This window comes from Triturus cristatus, chromosome 4_1, assembly GCF_964204655.1.
Source record: "Triturus cristatus chromosome 4_1, aTriCri1.1, whole genome shotgun sequence".
Taxonomy (NCBI): domain Eukaryota; kingdom Metazoa; phylum Chordata; class Amphibia; order Caudata; family Salamandridae; genus Triturus; species Triturus cristatus.
In genome coordinates, this window is record NC_140585.1 from 935,972,150 (window position 1) to 935,993,027 (window position 20,878).

A 20,878-nucleotide genomic window follows, 5' to 3' on the forward strand; every position below is an offset into this window, starting at 1 on the left:
CTAAATTCCATCTCAGGCCATCTGTCTACCAATTCTTCGGGGGATAGGCTGTGGGCGGACACATGCTCCTTGCTTAAGCAGGGATCTCCTCTTTTGTGGCTAGGTTTTCCTCCTCTGCAGGAAGTTGCAGCTCAGGGTCTATGGCCATACCCTACTCTATCTCATCCAAGCCCAATTCCTCCTCCTCACGATGGGCATCCTGCTGCCCCTCAGGTGTAGACTACATCCTCTTGACCTACTCATAGGGACGGAGGACTATCCAGAGGTCCAACTTTGTGTCTTGCTTGCCTGCCTTCAGCCCCCTCTCCTTGCAGAGCCTCGCCAGCTCAACTCTAGTGAGGTTGTCAAAGTTGAGCAGCTCCATCTCCACTGTAGACAAAAAGGAGGTGAGAAAAACTAGCCAATCAAAAAACTAAGAAGAATTTAAAAAGAGGTAAGCTCTGGTGTCAAATTATGTTTCTGGGACTTTACTGTTACACTTATCACTGGTCTGGAGATTAGTCTCAAAAACCACATTTCTGTTAGTTCAACCCCATAAAACATTTAAAAAACAATCTACCCCTGGGTAGAGAGAATTTGGAGTGAGTCTTCAGATTCAAATATTTGGGCATTATGCTTGATTAGGGCCTCGTGTTTACCCCACATTATGAAGAGAAGGGCAGTGTTTCAACAACAGGCCTCAATCATTTATATAAAACATCAGGGGACATCCTCAAGGGCCCCACTTCCAGCCATGGAGTTATACAAATTAAAGGTACACACAGCTGCTTCATATGGGGCAGAAATCCGGGGACACACAAACACAGACCCACTTACTCTTATTGAAAAGAAATAAATTAGTGGGCTCACTCCTGCACCTTTCCAAGAGTACTATCGTAGACGGGAAACATCCTGAACAACAAAGTTTTTATAATGACTTACCTGAACAACGAATCCTGAACCACGACCAATTCTTAACAACGACAATTCTAAACCACGACTTTCCTTAACCACGAGTCACTCCCCTCCCCTCTGCTCCTCTTGACCTTGGTAATGCGTATATCCGTACCTGTTACCAGCATCTTCCAAGTCATTTTAGCTAATAAAAACCTATTGAGTGGATCTCTTAATTTATGCAGATTGTTCGTAATTCGCCATCAAAGACACACAGCAGTTTGTTTTGTGATAGAGAATTTTTATGTGCCCAGAATATGTTTTGAGCCCATTCCTGTCACGGGCAGTACGCCTGCCCACACAGATTTGGTACCCTTTTTATCGTGCGACCTGAGGGAACACTGGGTGGTTTGAAATTTGTGCTAGCCCACTGATCCCACAACATTCCCACTATGAAATGTGAGGAAACAATATGGTTTTGTCAATGAATCAAATTTACAAGGGTTTCTAGGTAAGTAATCCTAGTGGGATCCACACAAAACATACCACATATTATTCCCTTGGTGACCAGTTTCCCAAAGAATGTGATGGCAGAAGGTGTTTACTACAGAGAGAGTATGCACTGATGGTGAAAAGCAAAAAAAATACCAAAACATTTCTGCACACCCATCCACTATTTAATCACAGCCCTTCTAGTTGGATTTGGCATGAGGGTAAGTAAATGGTTCATCAAAAAATCTTTATTCACCAATGACTTTATGAAATACAATCTGCAAATGTCATTGTTAATAATTTCAACATTAGATCAAAGAACCACTGACTTACAGCTCATGAGCTGTAAAGCCATGTCATGGCACCAACCTCTTTACAGTCCATTCACACGCTGTTCATGCGTCAGACACAGAAAATCATACCTGCTGCCATCTGTGGGCTCAATACAATGCAACACTTACATTTACAAAGAGCACCATTCAAGGGCCTATCACTCTCATACGCCAACGGCACTAACACACCTATCTCACCACCAAGACCCCAACCATCAGAAAACTGACAAACACACATGAGGCAAGTCAGAGCGCTTACAGGCTACCAGCCACCAACACACCACCATTCCGCCAGCCAAGCACCACTCTACAGACTTCACCTGCCAAGCAAGCACCATCCTACACATACCGTCAGCTAAACACCAGTCTACACACACCGCCAGCCAGATGCCAGTCCACACACAGTGCCACCTAAGCACCAGTCCACATGCACTGCCAACCAAGCGCCAGTCCACATGCACTGTTAGCCAAGTGCCAGTCTACACACACTGTCAGCCAAGAGCCTGTACATGCAGACCGTCAGCAAAACTCCACTTTACACACACACACACACACACACACACACACACACACACACACACACACACACACACACACATATACATACATGCATACATAAACTTTCCCTGGTGTCTAGTGTTTTTCTGACCCCCTTGGGGGCAGTGGCTTTAAAAATATGGCTGATATGTCCATAGGGGGGCAGAAAACAGCCACAATATTGCCCCTGTAATGGGAGCGACCTTTGCCTAAGGGGCCGCTCCCCGACATCTAAAGAAATTTGCTGGTGTTTAGTGGCTTTCTGCCCCCCCCACCCGGAGGCAGATGGGCCTAAAAATAAGGCCGAACTGCTTCCAGGGGTGGGTGATGTAGTCACGGCCCCTATTAAGATCTCGAGGGGTACCCGTCAAGGTTGCCCATTATCACCGCTGCTATACGCCTAAGTGGCTGAGCCCCTGGCATGCGCCCTAAGGGAATGCCACGGGCACAGGGGGATTCGCTTCCCTAAATACAATCTCATCATGTCGGCTTATGCAGACGATACGCTCCTATATGTCAGAGATCCAGAGTCTAATCTGTCCCCGGTACTGGATGAGGTGATGAGATATGGGGAGCTCACTGGCCTCAAAATAAATTGGGCTAAGTCAAGTATTTTTACTTTGTCTCCGGCCATGGTGCCTATCAAATTAGTTTACCCTCTTATGTGGACCTCTGACCCGGTGCGCTATCTGGGCATGCAAGTCCATATGGATCCTCAGTGAGAACTACGGTAAAGCGATTACTAGGCTAGAGGAAGATGTGGATCGATGGATTTGCCTGCCTTTGAAATTATTGGGGTGCATATCCCTTATGAAAATGGTGGTGCTTCTTTGATTTTTATTCTTGTTTTTAAACATTCTGATGGTGCTCCCTGCGTACATTTTCAAGGTTATCCGTTCTCTATTAGTGAGGTTGGCCTGGGCCGGGAAACATCCGCATGTTAAATGGGATATTCTCATATTGCCCTACTCCATGGGGGTCACAGGGCCCCGGATTTAGAATTATATTATCAAGTGGTGCAAAGCTCTCATGCATATCACTGGATTCACGACCAGCTAGGCCTCCCACATTTGCAAATTAAAAAGGTTGCGGCGGCGCCCTCTCCTCTTCCGTTGCTGTTGTTTCATGTCCCCTCTAGGCGGTCTGGTATTCTGGACTCTGTCAACTCCACAACACATGCATGGCAGAACCTATTAAAGAGACAAGCGGGCACTGCCCTGTACTCCCCCTTGACTCTGGTAGAATGGTGCCACTGGTTGCCGGTCTGTAGGGAAAGGGAAGTGGTCCATGCTCTTGTGACACTTAGCATCACTAAGATTGGTGACTTATTCTCTGAGGGCAGAGCCCGCGAGTTGGCCGAGATTGAGATTGAGGGACACGTCTATACACCACTTGCTCAGTTTCATTTCCACAGGGTGAGGCATGCCCTTCGTGAGATACTCGGGGAGGACATGCTGGTGCAATCTCGGTTGGCTTCTTTTTCTTTCCTACTGCGTTCCACTTCCCCTCGGAAGATTGTTTCCATTATTTATGACATGTCTCAAGACTACAGAAGGAATCATTTTACCAAGGCTAGATTGGGATGGCAGAATGATCTAGGGGTGGCGCTTGATGACACCACTTGGCGGTACTGCTGTGATGTCACACAACATGTCTCCCTGAACAGGAGGCACCGTCTTATCCATTTATAATTTCTTAATAGAGTGTATTATATGCCGGAGAGATTGCATCGCTATTGCCTGCGGGATACTGTAGACTGCGAGCGCTGCAGAACTAGTTTGGCTGGGTTCTTGCATATTGTCTGATCATGCCCAGTGATGGTGAAGTACTCGAAGAAATTTTTTTCTAATATTGAGCACAATCACTGACCTTTTGCTACCACTGGATCCGCTGTTGGCCTTACTGGGTTACACAGGGCAATTGCAGAAAGACACATGCCAAATAATTGATATGGGCTTGTTGCTTGCTAAGCATAGGATTGCGATGCGCTGGGCTTGCGGACTGGCACCATCTGTTGTAGACTGGTCCAAAGATATGATGTATGGCAATACGCAATCGGAACTGTATAATGATCTACTACCTCCCCAAAACTGCCCCAAAAGCTTTTGGGGTCTCTTTCAGCGCTACCTGGTTGGGGAGGAAACGGGAGAAGCTGAAGGTAATGAACCCGCCCGACCTTGTAAATTTAGCTGATGTCTTGCACTGCAGTTTGGCTGATACTTGGCTAGTTGACTACTGCATGTTCTGGAATTATTGATGCCCAATGTTCTGTTGGTTAAATGTCAAGTATAAATAGCTGTAGACTGACTCAACTATTATGTCCCTGGATGTGTTGGTATATTTCTGTATCACAGGCTGGATAGATGCTTTGTAACTAGCTCATGATTGTGTACAATGTATGATGCTAATGTACCACTGTAATTGTTCTAATCTTTTCTCAATAAAAACGTAATAAAAAAAGTTATACTGGAGTGCGAATAGTAAATGTTGCCCCTTTAGTGTCCAACACCTTCCCTGAATTATTTTATCTTGGAGAGGGAAGAGTATATTTAACCATTTTAGTGTCCAAAGCTTTTACTGAAATACATTTTAATGTAGTGGAAATGGACAATATTGTCTGTTTACTCTCCAAAACTGTCCAGCACCTTCCCTGAGTTAAGCTAGATTGGAGTGGGAATAGTAAATGGTGTCCCTTTAGTGCCCAACACCTTCCCTTACTTAATTTCTTTTGGAGTAGGAATAATATAGTTAACCCGTTTAATGTCCAAAACGTTCCCTGATGTAAGTTGTATGGTGGAGGTAATATAGAATTCTAAGGGGTCCATTAGGATGTAGGGTGGATCGCCACCGCCCGCATGGCAGTGGTGATCCGCCCTACATCCTTCCCCGCCCGCCACCCATTCCCCCCACCATATTAGTATGGGAGGGACCCCGCCAGACAGAAAGACCGTCTGCCGGTTTTCCTACGGTCGACTAGTCGACAAGGCGGAAAAGGTGCTCAATATGGTGGCGGTGTCTGCATGACACTGCCATCCATATTTGGATGCAGGCGTAGACGTGCCTTTCCGTGGCGGCGATGCCGCCATGGAAAGGCATGCAGGGTTTGCTGTTGGGGGCCCGTTGTGGGCCCCCAGGGTAGGGGGGTGCCTGGTACACATGGGGGATACACATGGGGGGTACCTATGGTACCCCCCTGCATTATCATGGACATTGTGGCAGGCACCTTGCGGTACCTGTCACCTTGTGCATGACAATGCACAATGTGCATTCCCAGCAATGCTGGGAATGGAGGATGCCACTGCCACGGTGGTGGTGGCATACTAATTGCAGGTGCAGGACCGCCGCACCACTGGCGGACGGTCCCAGCACTGCTAGGGTGGCAGGCGGACTTAAGTCCACCCGCCATCCTAATGGGCCCCTAGGTATTTAGTGCTATGGATATGTGCTTAGTGTGTTTGTAGTGAAGTGTAGTAAGTGTTATGTATGTAGCATTAAATAATATGGATTGTATGATAAAAAGGCGTAGTGTTTGAAATGTCTTATTATTTTAACATTAATAAGCATGAGGAAAGTACAATTCACATATGTTTTAATATTTGTATATCATAGAAAGAAACAACTATTGCAACTTTTTCATATTTTAGATATGTATTTATTAGTAAGAAAATGTGTCAGATTTGTATTTAATATATATTAACATTTTTACTTTTTGTTCAATAAAATAGAACAGATGTGTTTGAAGATATTTTCAGGAATATATATTTCTATATGTTTTTCAACATTGTACATTTTTAAATATTTTTCACAAACATATTTTACATGTATTTTCATAATGTTATTTACTATATATTAAATAATGTTATATATGTCATAATATTATTTTATTTACAATACATTTGTAATAGTTGTTAAATAGATAGAATAAATGTTTCTGAATACATTTTCAGGAATATACATTTTATATTTTTTAAAACATTGTACATTTTTAAATATTTTTCACTAACATTTTACATATATTTTCATATTGTTATTTAACATAAATATTTTAATATATTTTAAATAATTTTATATGTGTTATAATACTAATTTAAGGTGTGTTGTACTTTTTAACAGTTTAAACATTTTATTTAAAAATTTTGGTAACATTTCAGCTATTTTTCCCATTGATTTCTATGGGGAGATAGTCTTTTTTTCACTTTTATTAGTCAGCTATTTTTTACTACCCCTAAGAAAAGTCTGTAGTCAATTCATTTTACTTTGGGGTTATTCATGAAAGAAAGAAGTTGTGATTGGGTGCTGCTGTTCGCCGATAAAGGTAAGTTAATTTTTACTTATTTTTAAGGCATTTCTGAGGTATGAGAGTTGTGTATATGATATGTGTGGTGTTATTGGTGAGTTTATTGTGTGTTGTATTGTTTTTTTGGATGCTATTAGGTGTTTCACACTTTTCACATGTGTTGTAGGAATTGAAGTGTTGTCACTGTAAGTTCTGTGTAGTGTATGTATTGCTGACGTGTTTTTTACAGTAATATTATGTATGTACATATTTGGGATTGTAGTGTTTTGTGCGGGAGGGTGTTTTTATCTATTTTTTGCAGGTTTCATTTTCCTAAACTGTTCTAAGGGAAGTTGGAAGTCCAGTTTTTTTAATAAGGAAATCTGAATGAGTTTTTCAGGTTTCCTGGAGTGAGTGGGTCCTTGAATTCATCGTGCAACATGACTCAACCCTGAGAACTATGCCGCTCTTAAGTCGTCTGGACACTTGGACTTCATTGGACTTTGACTGGAATTGAGATTGCACCAAGGAAGACTCTTGCTCCTGGTCTCGCTGTTCTTCAAGTCTTCTTCTTTGTCTGTGTCAGTGCTTCATCCAGGTTCTTCAATAGACCTGTGGCCATCAAGGATCTCTGAAGGAATCTCCCTTGGATTGATTAAAGGAGTCACTCCCCTGCATCTGCAGGCACCGTAACAAAGCTGACCGGCCTACTGCTCCTATGTCCTATGGACTTCTAGAGGCCCAACAACACAGGTGTTGGTTCTGTTCTCCCTCGAGGCCTGATTTGTCCTCTCTGCAAATTTGAGGCCCGTATCCCTCGTCGGAACTGCTGGGACAAAACCCCTGTGTACCACGTTAACTTGCCTTGGTCAAGGCTTGTTGGCTCTGCACTCCAAAGATCTTCGGGCTACAGAAAGATCCAGCCTCCAGTACCTCTTCCCTCAGGATCAGCGCCCTCACCGCGCCCTCTGCACCGTGGGCCTTCATCTTTGGTGAGCTCCTCGAGGTCCTCTTGCAACTCCTGTGCCTTCGGCCTGAAAGTCCTCCTAAGGGTCTTCTACTGTTTCAGTAGTCTCCCCTGCTTGCTCTGGGCCTGCTCTAACTCTTCCTGCTGTTGGTGAGTCCTTTGGACCTTGCTGGTTCCAACGTTGCTCTTTCTTCATCTTCCAAGACAGTTGCAGCTACCAAGGCTTGTCGGTGCTCCCACTGGACACCAACCACCTAATCACTGACATCCAATGTCGGACAGCTTTTGTACGGCTCCTGGTCTTCCTCAGCATTGCCTGGCCCCCACAGCTGCAGTGACAAGGTCACCATCAACTCTTCTGAACCTCCCAACATTGGTGGGCATAGCATCTTCGTGACCCCTGGTCACATCCGAGTGGCATAGACACTGTCCCCTCTGCTTGCAGCTTCTTCACTTCCAGAATCCATCCTTGGATTCCACTGGACCCCTTCCTGAACTTCTCCAGAGGCACTTTCTTCCAAGTCTTCCATTGTCATATACGTAGGTTTCTGACGTCTCTTCACCCCATGCACCTGGCTTCCGTGGTGTAGCTAACCAGTTTCCTGGGACATCCACGGGTTGGGTGGATCTACAACCGTCTGTCCTCCAAGTTAATTCTTTGAGGTCCTCTTGGAAGGGTCCTTCTTCTCCAAAACTGCAACAGCGACTTCTCCATTGACTTCCATTGGGCATGCAGCTTTGTTCTCACACTGCACTCTGTGGGGGTTCCTGGGTACTTACCTTGGGTGGTTCCTTATGTCCTCGGCTCCTCTGGGTCTTCTGGTCCAAGTCCCATTCTCCTTAGCAGTTCGCTTTCCACTTTTTTACTATATGGTGTGGTCTTTCTCTGGATACTACTGTATTTTGTTCTACTTACTTGATTACATGAAGTGTTCTTGTGTATTGTGTTGATATATCCAGGTAAAAGATATACCAATGTGTTAGTGAGTATTGTGTAATAAATAAAAGGATTTTTATAAAAACACTGTGTTCTTTTTCATCCAACTCACACTATTGATTAAAACGGTAAAACAAGCTGCTTAACACTCCTTCAAGATAAGCCTGAAGGCTGCTCGCTACAGCTACCACTTTGAGAACTTTCTATGGTTATCAAAGACCACTAGAATCACCATAAGTGTTGCCTGGATTAGTGCAAGGTACATCACTTAAATACGTGTGCACCATATACTAAGCCAGCCACCTACCAGCCTTCTTCTTCAACAATCTAGAGTGCCACAGGTCACCCTCGAAAACATCTTACTAAATCATCCATGCCTCTAGAAGACCACCTACATTGTGCTATTGGTTTTCAAAAGAAGTACTACCAGAATCTTTTTTATGGTCTTCAGTATGCTGCATTATGGCTCACAATATGTTCCTTCAATGGCAGGGGAGTCTCTCGGATGGCGTAATAGCACATGGGGGAATTTGGATCTAGAGAATTTTTAGACACTCATGACTCATCGAGGATGTATGTCACAAACGAGTTAGTTTATGTTGTCTAGGAAAACTGAGAGACCTCATATCTAATCTAATGACAGACTTAAGTGTTTTCAAGATAACTCAAGATATTAGTCACAGACTAGAAATGTATTTAAGATTGCTTCTCTATTGCTGAAAAGAACCTCTTTAACCTGCTATGCTCTTTTCATTGACTACCTTCAGTTCTCACCTGTTGTGTTTGCAATCTCTCCTTCGGAACAGAGAATGCAATCAAAGCAGCAGACCGGCTTTCCCTCCTGTGCAGCTTCTCTGTGTCCCAGTGGACAATTTACACTGCACACGGAATGGGGCACCTGCAGGTTGAAATAAAGAGACTTGCATATCTTGCAGACTGAATAGCTTACATCTACCACAAACATCCACAATGGTTGCAACCATTCTAGGATACTGCTCAAGGGACAGCTTGAATTCTGAAAATTGGCTTACTTTTTTAAGTTTTAAGACTTGGATACTACTAGATTGTCTATATTAGTAATGGTTAATTAGACCCAGAGACACAATAGATGTATTACTTATGACTTCAACTATTATTTTTTTCTGTTTATTGTATTCACTGTTGGGTCTCTCTTTAGCAACTAGGAATTTTGAGATCTAATATTTGATTTGGATTCAAATGAACGTGAAGTTTGCTTCCATCCTGGGAAGGATAAGAGCATGCAAATGGAAGTCTGTGCTATGCATAAGTATGTTTTTGTTTAGTGACATAAGTCACTAAATGGAAGGCCAAGGTACTGATCAATGCTTCATGATAGATATCGAGCTTCCTCTCTAGATATTGCAACAGAATCTCCAAGGACACTGTTGCCTCTGCAACACAATGATTTCCCAATGGCAGCCTAAGAAATGACCTATGAAACAAATGCCCAGTCACTGTTTTTGGATTCTCCTGAAACTTTTCACTAGTTTTTCTCTGATTTATGTAAATTACTAGATTAACCTCAAAAGTCTTTACAATGGATAGGCACAGGATCCAACACCAAGCCAGACTCTGCTTGAGTTTGCAGAAAAGACTGCAGCATGGAATTGTAAGGACTGTACCTGCAGTAGAGATATTGCATATTTTCCATTAGTACATGGTACTCCCATTTTCTCCCTGAATGGGATGCTCATCTCTCTTCTTTATTTTTTTGTGAACTCAAGAGGGTCTCAGTACTGGCCACTGACTTCTTTACAGTCTGGTACCACTTCTTCATCATCCAGCATTCACCAGTCACTAGACTCGATATCTTGATTTCAGCTTGACAGCTGCCACACTGGTTCAACAAGTACTGTTTTCATTGAACTGTTAGACAGTCATCATATACGATCTGCCTCTTCCCAAAAGGTGCACAAACTAGCTCCTTTTTTGCTGCCCATTGTGCAGAAAATGCACCAGCGGTGGGAGGATTTTCAAAAATGAAACTTAAAATCCGATTTAATATTAAAGAGGGTTCTTAATTACAATTCCTGCATCACCAAATTAGACAATTCCAACTCCTGATTGAAGGTTATCACTTATTAACTGTAAAAGTTAACTCAATGTTATCCTATTGGAGAGGCAACCTTGCAGTAGTGAACAACAAAATAAAGTTTTTCACTAGCAGAACATATAAAAGTTAAAAGTATGTTTTTACCTTTTTAAGCATACTGCACCTTGCCCTATGGACTGTTTAGGGCCTACCCTAGGGGTCACTTATATGTATTAAAAAAGAAGATTCAGTCCTCACAAAAGCTTTACTTTGCTAGGTCAAAATGGCAGTTTAAACCTGCACAAAGGATACAGTGGCAGGCCTGAGACATGTTTAAAAGGCTACTTAAGTGGGTGGCACAATGAGTGCTGCAGGCTCACTAGTAGCATTTTGTTGCAAAGTCTTCCTGTGTGCCCAGGGCACCCCCATTTTTTGCTGATTGGTACCGGTGGTAACTGACTGACTGGCCCTGGGCTCTGTCTAACGAGGGCCAGGGGCAGTGCTATATTGACATTACTGTGAAAACACACACATACATGAGAGTACACTATATATTAGGGTACACTTATATTTGGCATGACCTACCCTATAAGTGCATAGTAGATAATAGGACAGGGGGATTAAAACTACCTATAAGTCCCGAGTATATAATAGGGCATGCCAGGTTAGATGCCAGCAGACCTTTCTACCCTTGCATGTGTGCCCACCTGAGAGCTTAAGGTAATTTTAAAAGCAGTCCTCAATTGCAGCTCTGCTTTTCAGTGTAAATGTTGCCAAAATTCGACTTTGGAGGTAGGGGCACTTAAAATGTGATAAACTACAATAATTTGCCATTATAGGTCCCACCAGAGTCTCCCCTAGGTGTCCGAGGGGTGAGGTGTCATGTCATTAACAGGAGGGCCATTATAAAAAAAGATGTTTTATATGGTCTGCGGATAGAGGAATTACTCATTTCACTTTCCCCAATGTAGTAAAGTGCCTCCCAAAATCAACTGTAGTGTTAGGAGCACTGTGGAGTTGGAGTGAGAATCTCACTATTTTGGCATATTCAGGACCCCTAACGTTTCCCCTAGGTGTCCCAGGGGTGGGGATCCTTTACCTATAATCAGGGGTCTAATGAAAGATGTTTTATATGCTCTGATGATGGAGGAATTGCACATTGCAGTTTCCCCATTGTAGATGCCCAGCCCCATAGGATAACATGGCAATAGTTTATGAATGCATAAATATTGCTAGGAATAAAAAATACCATTCAAGGACTCAGGAGAATGTATTGATAAATCCAACAGTATTCCATTGTTGAATGTATCCTAAAATATACAGAAAATAAGTTATAAGACTTTCTTGTCTGTAAGCCACCATTCAGCCTTCCTGCCTTCTTCCTAAGTGTCTCACCCAGGGAGAAGCTATCTGGTAGAGAGAGCTCTGCCACACAGGAATGCCAGAAGGGAAGGGGGGGGTCGTAAAGCATGAAGCTTCAAAGGGGGACAGGACAGACAGGGAATGCCAGGTCCATCTACCCATCAGCCCCTCTGACCCAACCAGGTGGCAGACTTAAGGTAGGAATTTTCAGATGGTAGAGGGAAGAGAACTATGGAAATGAGCCATACTGGAGGTTAGTGTAAGTAGTTATTGGTCCTCTGCTGAGATCTCAACCATACTGAGTTTTGGAGGAATAGTGCTTTCTTGGAGAAGAGTATACCACACTTTGGAGGAAGTGGTCATGCTCTGGGGGGTTTCCCTGCACCTCATTGGACAGGAGTGCTTTTTTGCTTGACTAAAGAGATCATTGAATAAATATGTGAGAGGAGCAGAGCCTCTTAGATCTGCTGCTTGATAGTAAAAGAAGAATAAGGCTTGCCAAGCTGGAAACTGATTTGCACCATCAGGACCTGCATTCTGACTAACTGTGCATGCTGCATTTTCTGGATCTACAGCAGTTTGGATGTACCTTGCTTCAAGTGGAATAAAGAGTGGACTCCCTGCAAGCTGCAGGTTAACAGAGCTCACCTGGACCATCATAATGTAGAATTCTCTGCCTGGAGTGTGTCCAGTGGATTTGTAAGGATTTTGTACTGGTGCATTGTGGGAATTGTGGTCCCAATCTTTCATGGCCCATCTTGGAGATTCCAGACCCTTGGATTGTGTTTTCGACACTTTGGACCCTCAGAGGAACTTCAGGAAGAAGTTTCAGAAGTTTGGAACAACTGTGAAAAAAGCTCCATAAGGGGACCGACTCAACTGCATGAGCCAAGTCAGCCACCTTCATCCGCTAGCCGGCCTGACCTGCTAGTTCGTCCTGCTGAAAAGCTCTGAGGCCTGACTTCCAGAGTTTGATCGAGAGATCCCTGGAAAGCAAGCCAGCGACTCCTCACCAAATCTGGACTGGTGAAAAGCATAGAGGGACCCAGACAGAAAAAGCTCTAGAACAGTTTCTAAGTCCGAAGGTAAAATCTTGACTGAGGCCTACCGGGAGGGATGTCCGAGCAGGGCTCCATCATGGTCAGCCTGAAACTTTGACTTTTTCCCGGGCAAGCGCAACCAGATGTCCCAAAGTGGCGCTATAGGTTTCAGTGCTATATAGTGCCAAATCTTTAAAAGTACATTTATCTGGTTCCTTACATTTTGGAGTCATTTTAAAGATAAAAATATTTCCTGTTTTTATAAATTGGTGTGGAATGTTTATTGTGTGTAATGTCTTAATTATTTACTGGATTTATGTTTTTAAATGCTTTAAATACTTGTCTCCTAAGTTAAGCCTGCCTGCTTGCAGACAAGCTACCAAGGGTTGAGCATGTGAATAATTTATTGAGACCTCTACTGAGCCCTAGATCATATTAGTGGCCTTATTTCCAGTGGTACATGCAAATGCACCACTACTAATAACCCACTTTCCAACACATTTAATTAACAGGCCTGAATACATGTAGTTCCACTTTACTGGGGACTTAAAAGAAAATAAAATATGCCAATTGGTCTTTAGACAATTTTACTATGTTCACAGGAGAGAGGTAAAGTGTTAAGAGTCTAAAAGGCCAAAAGAAACAGGTTCGGAAAACAGGAAGTCGAAGGCAAAATGTTTGGAGATGACCCTGCAAAAAGGACCAAATCTAACATGTTTCAACTTAGCTTGCACTTGCTTGTGCTTGAAAGTTACATTTCAAAGTCTTTTTTATGAGTTAGGGCATTTAACGTGGGACATGCAGCTTACTGCATTAAACATTCCCATGCCATTAGTTGTTGCCCCTATATTAGCACATGCCAACTACATTTGGACACTGTTAGACACAAGAAGGCCATCATTTATTCTAGCCAGTTGCTTGCCACTGGCCTTATTTCTTACCTTGTCACTGTCAAAGCGCACCTTTTTTAATGCCCTTTTTCATCCCTCATGTACTTGAATAGGTGCGATTATTGCAACCTTCTCATTGGTCCTGGCCAGGACATACATGGCTTGTGCCAAGTTACAATAATGAAAAAGAAATTAAAAAAGACATCATGTGTTGTTTTTGAGTTCATTGTGCAACAAGTTTCCATTCGATTTGAATTTGTATTCCTTTAATTTGTTTATTAAAAAAAAACACTTTTGTCAATGTATTTGTATTAAATATTGATCCCTGCAGAGCTCGTGTGCCGTGTACCACTATGTGCAAATATTTTAAGTAATGAATTAAGCATTCGACGACCGACACCATTTTGGGGAAGGAAACGCCCGACCATAGGCCAGCGGTTCTCCATTAGGATGCAACTGCACATGGTGCGGTCGCAAACTTTCATTTTTCAATGGGAGCTTTTGCAGTGGGCTGAAACCACCCTCAGAACAAGCTCCCATTAAAAAATGGAATGGAAATCCTGCGGCAGGCACCTTACAGTGCTTGCCAGATTGTGCAGGGATGTTTAGGGGGGCACCATAGTGGGCCCCCAAGCCCAAATGCAGAGGTGGGACGGGGGAAGGTGGTCCTGCTAGGGGCCCACAAAGTCAGTTTCCAACAGCCAATCCATGTCGGTAAGTCCGACATGGATTGGCTGTTGGAAATGGACATCATAATCCCGACTGCGGAAACGCCGTCCTTAAGGAATTATGAGCGCTTTCCGACTGGCCATCGTGCTCCTGGAGCTCATCGGATCCGCTTTGGATTCGCCTGCCAGTTTAAACTCTTGCCGGCCTTCATCATAATATGGCGGTCGGACTTTAAACCTACCATGTTGGTGGGAAAGCCTCTGAACAGCGGTCGGATACTTTCAGACCGACATTGTAATCAGGCCCTAAATTGGATACAAATTAATTCAGGGTCTGAAATCAGGACTGGATCCGGTTTAAAGACAGAGGAGATTACCTTCATTACATGTAGAAAGAGTGTTGTATTGTGGTTGATTGTGACCTGTACCAGTGGGATACGCTTTGAACAATTAATCGATGATGACGCATTGATGCAGGTGATACATTCAAAATCCTCACCTCTGAATACCCTTCACCCCACCTTACAAGATCATCGTGAATAGTAAGTTTTTGATCCTGGGGAAGCCGGTCATCATAGACCCCAACGTAGGCATATCTGTTAGCCCCATCTGGTGCCAGCTGCCAATTCGCAATTGAAACCACATGAGGCGAATCGCCGTGTTCATCAAAGTACAGCTCATCGCCCACCGGGTTCATGAAGTGGATAGTTTTCACGAAGTGGAGCAGCTAAAAATAAAATGAAAACAGACAATGGGAATGTTTACAGATGCACACTACAAATTGATGAAAAGATCAGGAACGCATCTTTTTGCACAAAGAATGTTGCCTTAGTCTTGTCATTATTAAGGGTTAACCATCATAGTGTGTGTCATGAATGTGTGGGGTAATAAATCTCATTGTGTTTCAGCTAAAATGTGTTCTTCATCAATGATGATCCCTGCACTAGACTCAGAAAAAAAAACTCATGATAAACTGAGAAGTGCCCTGGTTTGCAAATGCGAAGTGGTGTTTAACAGGTAAGTAATTCATAATGTATTAGTCAATTAAAACCATAAACAAGATCATACAGTACATGAGGTTTAAAAATTCACACAAAAATGATATAAAAAGAGATTTGTAATACATCTATTGCGGCCACTGAGCATCGTGTCACTAGTCCTTCCTTTCCTTCAACTTTCCTTCCTAAGTATTTATGTAGAAGTGCTAAATACAGATATTTAATGGATAAAAAGTGGCTGATCAGGGACTGGGCTTTTCCCTAGTGTATGAAGTGCATGATTAGTAAGATATAAATTCCCTCTGGAATAATTCTTAATTGCATATGCCACCAACTAAACTCATAATGAAGATAGACATCACTTTCCAAAACCTAAGATAAAAGGTTAAACACAAATTTTAACACAAAAACTAAAAAATGTATTAAAAATATATTTCTTTAATTAAAATTGCATAAAATTCAGTGGATTCATATATAGACAATTTCTACTTTGTACATACACTCTATTCACAACATACTAATCATTTTGACATGTAAGACAAATTGTTATTTTCAAGTACATAGGCATCAAAACATAATCACAAAAGAGAAAACAAATTCACAGACTACTATCGTTGGTCTTTGTTTCAACACATCATCTATATCAGTGAATGAATGGTCTGTTAAAAACTTCTAACTGTACAATGACCCGACCATATTTCAATAGAGATTGTGTAAATTAGAATTGCGTCGACACGTTTCGATGGATCATTCCAACTTATTCCATCTTTTTCAAGACAAATGATAAAGTTTTCTCAAATAATTGTTTCCTTATTCTGCACGATCCTTATAAAGGGATTTTCGGTTCCAACTGTATTTTTTTATTATTATAAAACCAGTTGTCTGCTATCTTGACTTTTATTCAGAAAGGACTTTATGAAAACAGTACTGCCACCTTGTTAGAACCTTATTCCTTGATTTGCATGCGTGCTAATCAATGTGTGCCTCTGTATTAATGTGGGTATTTTTCCTCTTTACCACCAATTCCAAATGATATCCTCTTAGGAGATTTTGATGATACCTCTCCTCTAAGGACTCTGTTTGGTGACCCGCTCGAGGGACAGATAAATAGTTCACCTCCCCGGAGTGCTATATACGATGCAGCCTACGTCCTGGCCGTCCGTTGTTGCTTGGGAATTTTCTCAACCTGAAGTGCATGATTGCCATACTGGGGGCTGGAGTTCACCAACATAGATCGCTATAGGTAATTAAAGTGCTTATGTGCAGGACATGAGGCAGATATATATACGATGCCAGATGGACTATAGTTCCCCCTGAAAAGGTGCGGGTGTGCAAAACTATGCGTCATTATAATGCCAGGATAAACCAAGTAGTTACCTGAGTGAAGGTCGATAGGGAACAATGAAATATGGCGATCCCTAGCAGCCCGTACTTAGAGATTATCTTCTCATGTTCGGTTTGCCTTAAAAACTACTGATTTATACTTTCTAAACTTAGAATTGGGAACCCCCTCCAGATCACTCATTGCCCCACATATAAGCTGATCGAGTTTTTGAAAATATTCAACAACTGGGTTAGTATAGTGTTCAGCATTGTGCTGCATGGGTCCATAGACTCCACCAGTGCAGGCCTACATGACCTAATTCCCCGGTCGAGGAATTCCCTTCTTAATAGAGGTCTTCGTTGGACCATCAATACAGGACAAATGCATACAATGTGGAGCAATGTCTCACTCCCCTGGTGGCATAAGTGGCTGGACCGATCTTCACTTAAACCAGCCATCCTCCATTTTGGCATGTGGTCTAGTGTGGATATTTCTCCAAATCTTAAGGCAAGAAATGACTGTTAGATCTTCCGGTGGAAGGGTACTGCCAACAGGGGTGATTCTCTTACAAAGGAGTATGATTTCAACACCAGCCACCCATGGCGACATCTAGACAGGCTTTCCTTATCTGCCACCCAGCTTTGCAGTTTGATTTACTAATTTTTTCAAGATAGTTCTTGTAAGCACCATTTCCCCTTTGTAAGTTGATTTCGGTCCAGACTAGATTAGCCAGGGTATTTTCAGCTGCTGCTCGCAGATTATAACCAAGCTTTACGAAACACTGCCGGCCTAGCAAGTGTCTGTTATGTGAGTAGGAATTCTAACCGGAGCTGAGCAGGAGAGGCCGACCTAGGGAGCCTGGAGGTTTGTTTATAGGCTCGTATCAAAAGTTTGTCTAGCAGAGGAGCCTTATCACCTATCATTATCTCTAAAAACATATGCGAGAGTTGGCAACAATTTGGCTTTCATAACCGATCCCATGGGTTTCAGATCATGGCCTCGCATGGATCTGGCCAGTGACGAGAAGCCATAATTAATGGCCTGTGCTTTAGCCCTTATCGCCTTCTTTTGGGAAGAAAGGAGCCGTTCGCGTCTATTTTCACGTCTAGGTATACATAGAGTTTAACCTCATCAATTCTGTTTCCCTTACTAAGCCATTTTTGATTTTTCTTAGAAGAACGATTACATACCATAACACTTGTTTTCGAAAGATTAATTTCTAGACCATTCTTTTCAGTGTAAGCTCCAAGAGAATTAAGAGGCCTTTAAAGGCCTATTCGAGTGTTGCTAAACAGGACCAGGTCGTCAGCATATAGAATATGCAACATTTTTTGTCTTCCAATGTTCAGTGCATGAACCTTCTGCTCGTCAAGTTCTGTAGAAAGATCTGCCAAAAATAAATTAAAAAGAATGGGGGCTAGGACACAGCCCTATTTTACACCAGTTGCTGCTTGCACCTTCTTTGATATGCACAAGCCATCTCCAATTTTGATCTTGACCCAAGTAACCGAGTAGGCCAGCCTAATTGCTTGTAAAACTTTGAGTGGGATACCGCATTGCTGGAGTTTGACCCATAGTGTGTCCCGAAGGACAACATCAAAAGCTGCCATAAAATCAACAAGGCACATATAAAGAGGTGTCCCAGTTGCTTTTGCTCTATTCCTAATTAGGCTCAGGGTCATAAGATTGGTTAAAGTGCCTTGGCCCCTTAAAAAGCCAGTTTGATTTAAGAGGAGTCTTCCTTTTTCATGCTACCAGAATTCCAAATCATGCAATAACAATGTTAAAAAATATTTTAACTCAACATCCACCAGTGCTATTAGTCTATAGTTGCTTGGTGAGCATGCCGAGGGCTTTTTTAAAAATAAGGTGAAGTAGTGAGCCCCTCTAGCTGCCAGGAACAACGTCGTTTTCCAGAATGAAGTTAAACATTGAGGCTAAAGAGCCGGCCCATTGTGGAGTGAGGTGTTTAAACAATGCCTGTGGTAGCCCATCTGGGCCAGGGCGCAGTCTGTCCGGGACCTTTTGATGACCTTCTCTACCTCGGTCGCTGTGATTATCCGCTGTGCCACAGAGGCTTTATTAGGATCGTAGGTGCTAGTTTTATGTGTCAAACCGACTTGAAGTGTGACTTTAAATAATTAACCCATTCCGACTCACTAATATTTGCTTTATTTGCAGCTGCAGGCCTGTCTCATTCCTGTTGATAATCTGCCAGAATATTTTCGAGTCGTGCGTTTTAGAGGTGTGCAGTAACTGGGGCCATAGTGTTTCTTGTTTAGATTGTTTATACATCCAGATCTCTGTTTTTTAGCTGCCATCTCTCATTGTGGAGTTGTTGCTGTGGATCAGGATCTCATGGGTGTTGGCGTGATTGCCGGAAAAGTTTGCCTGTTTCTTTTTTTATGTTCCTGAATATGGGCGGGCATGATTGACAGTTTACGATGGTCAAGTCGAGACACCTTTTTGTGGCTGTTCTCACTATGGCTGTTAATCATCCTATTGGTGAGAATTTCCCATGTTACTATTGGATTGGGATCTATTTGAACTAAGACATGTTGACTAGAAACTGTGTCCTCTGCTATTGAGTTGATGGAGCCGGAAGTCCACTTCAGCGTTTCAGATTTTCTGAGTGAGTTTCCTCCAATGTACGAAGTACCTCAAGTTTGCACAGGGATTTGTTCACCATGATGACCTGAGGATTGTGGTTGCTCTCCACATGATGCCATATACTATAGTCGCAAACCTGGTTATAAAGGGGACTAGAAACGAGGGTATAATCTATGATTGAAACCGCGTTACCCCGGACCCTTGACCAGGCAGGTGGAATGTCAGATGGTTTTTGACCACTTAGTGCCAGCAGACACAATAGTTTGCAGGTCTTTATGAGCTCTTCTCCTGATTTGACTCTCTGTGTTTTCAATGGCATTGCTTGCTCAGGGAGGCGGGCAACTGCGTCTGTGTTTTCCTCCGAGGGACAATGAAAAAGGCTGAGGGTGAAGTCTCCATTAACTAGCCAGTGCGATTTATTATGGCTATCTTTCAAGTGAGATAAGTGAGCTGCCATTCTTCGGGATGATGCCGCTTTTTGCTTTGGATTGATGTATAGGCTGATGAGGATAATTGGATCTTTAGCATTATTAGCGCAACCTTCCAATTTTAATACCAGCATGTTTGGGTCGTCCACGTACACTTCCACTGTTTCACTTGCTATATTGGTTTTTAAATAAATTGCCAGGCCCCCTTTCGCTCTTCCATAGGCACTCTTTCTTTCAGCTGGTTTTGTGTATTCTGTGTAGCCAATGAGAGGGATACTAGTCTGTGCCCAGGTTTCCTGGAACATTAAGATGTCAAAGGATCTCAGGAATCCTGTGAATTCTAGATCCATGCATTTTGTCTGTAGACCACTGATGTTCCAAAACAGACCGACAGACCGCCCGGAACCTTTTCTGGTGGCCTTCCCTCGCCTCAGTCTTGCATGCTCCTTGTCCGAGACAGGGCTTGCGGTAACCAGCCCCAGGTGGATTGTTGCTCATTAGTTTTTACCAGTCTTCGCGGCTGGCCGGGGACTGTTTCATTTGTTACTTTGATTGTCATCTTAATGAGATCTGAGTCTATTTCCACAGTCTTCCTCTGCAAGCCTATTATTTGGGACTACTTGACTCCATAGAGTTGCCATCTTTAGACTGCATATTTCCTCTTTTAGTGTTGTACCGGGCCAAAACTCAGGGCCTGTGTTCTTTACTTCACCCAGTATCGCTTGCATGATTGTCGGGGGTTGCACTAATTTAGCGACTACCTCCTTGCAGGAACAGATTTTAAAGTCATTTAGATGGTTTGGTAAAGATCACCTATTCAGGTCTGAGTACAGTATAACTAGGGCCGCCAGCACACAGGGCAATCGAAGATCAGGGAGGCAGCAGGGATGACTGAATTATGTAGATAGAAGAGGCAAATTATGCGGCATAGTGTGCCAAATTCTGTGGCAGTATTCCTGTGTTATTTTAACACACATTAATACATCCTGGACAACTGTTATACCTTATTAGTGCCAAGTTAACTCCTGCATACAGAAATCAGCAACTGACAAATGACCAGCAAACCCATAGGAAGGGTCTACCACTGGTGC

The 20,878-nt window shown here is 42.8% G+C and overlaps 1 protein-coding gene across 1 annotated transcript in view; it reads right to left on the minus strand.

Annotated features, from left to right (window-relative positions):
- Nucleotides 1–235: 235 nt before the first annotated feature.
- LOC146855866 (extracellular calcium-sensing receptor-like) overlaps nucleotides 236–20,878 on the minus strand; it is a 164,921-nt gene continuing 144,278 nt past the window's right edge. Inside the window, exons 4-6 of the mRNA XM_085651185.1 lie at nucleotides 14,927–15,154; nucleotides 9,189–9,312; nucleotides 236–369 (exon numbers count right to left, since the gene is read on the minus strand). Of these exons, the coding sequence (XP_085507311.1) occupies nucleotides 236–369; nucleotides 9,189–9,312; nucleotides 14,927–15,154 (486 nt within the window). The remainder of the gene's footprint in view (nucleotides 370–9,188; nucleotides 9,313–14,926; nucleotides 15,155–20,878) is intronic.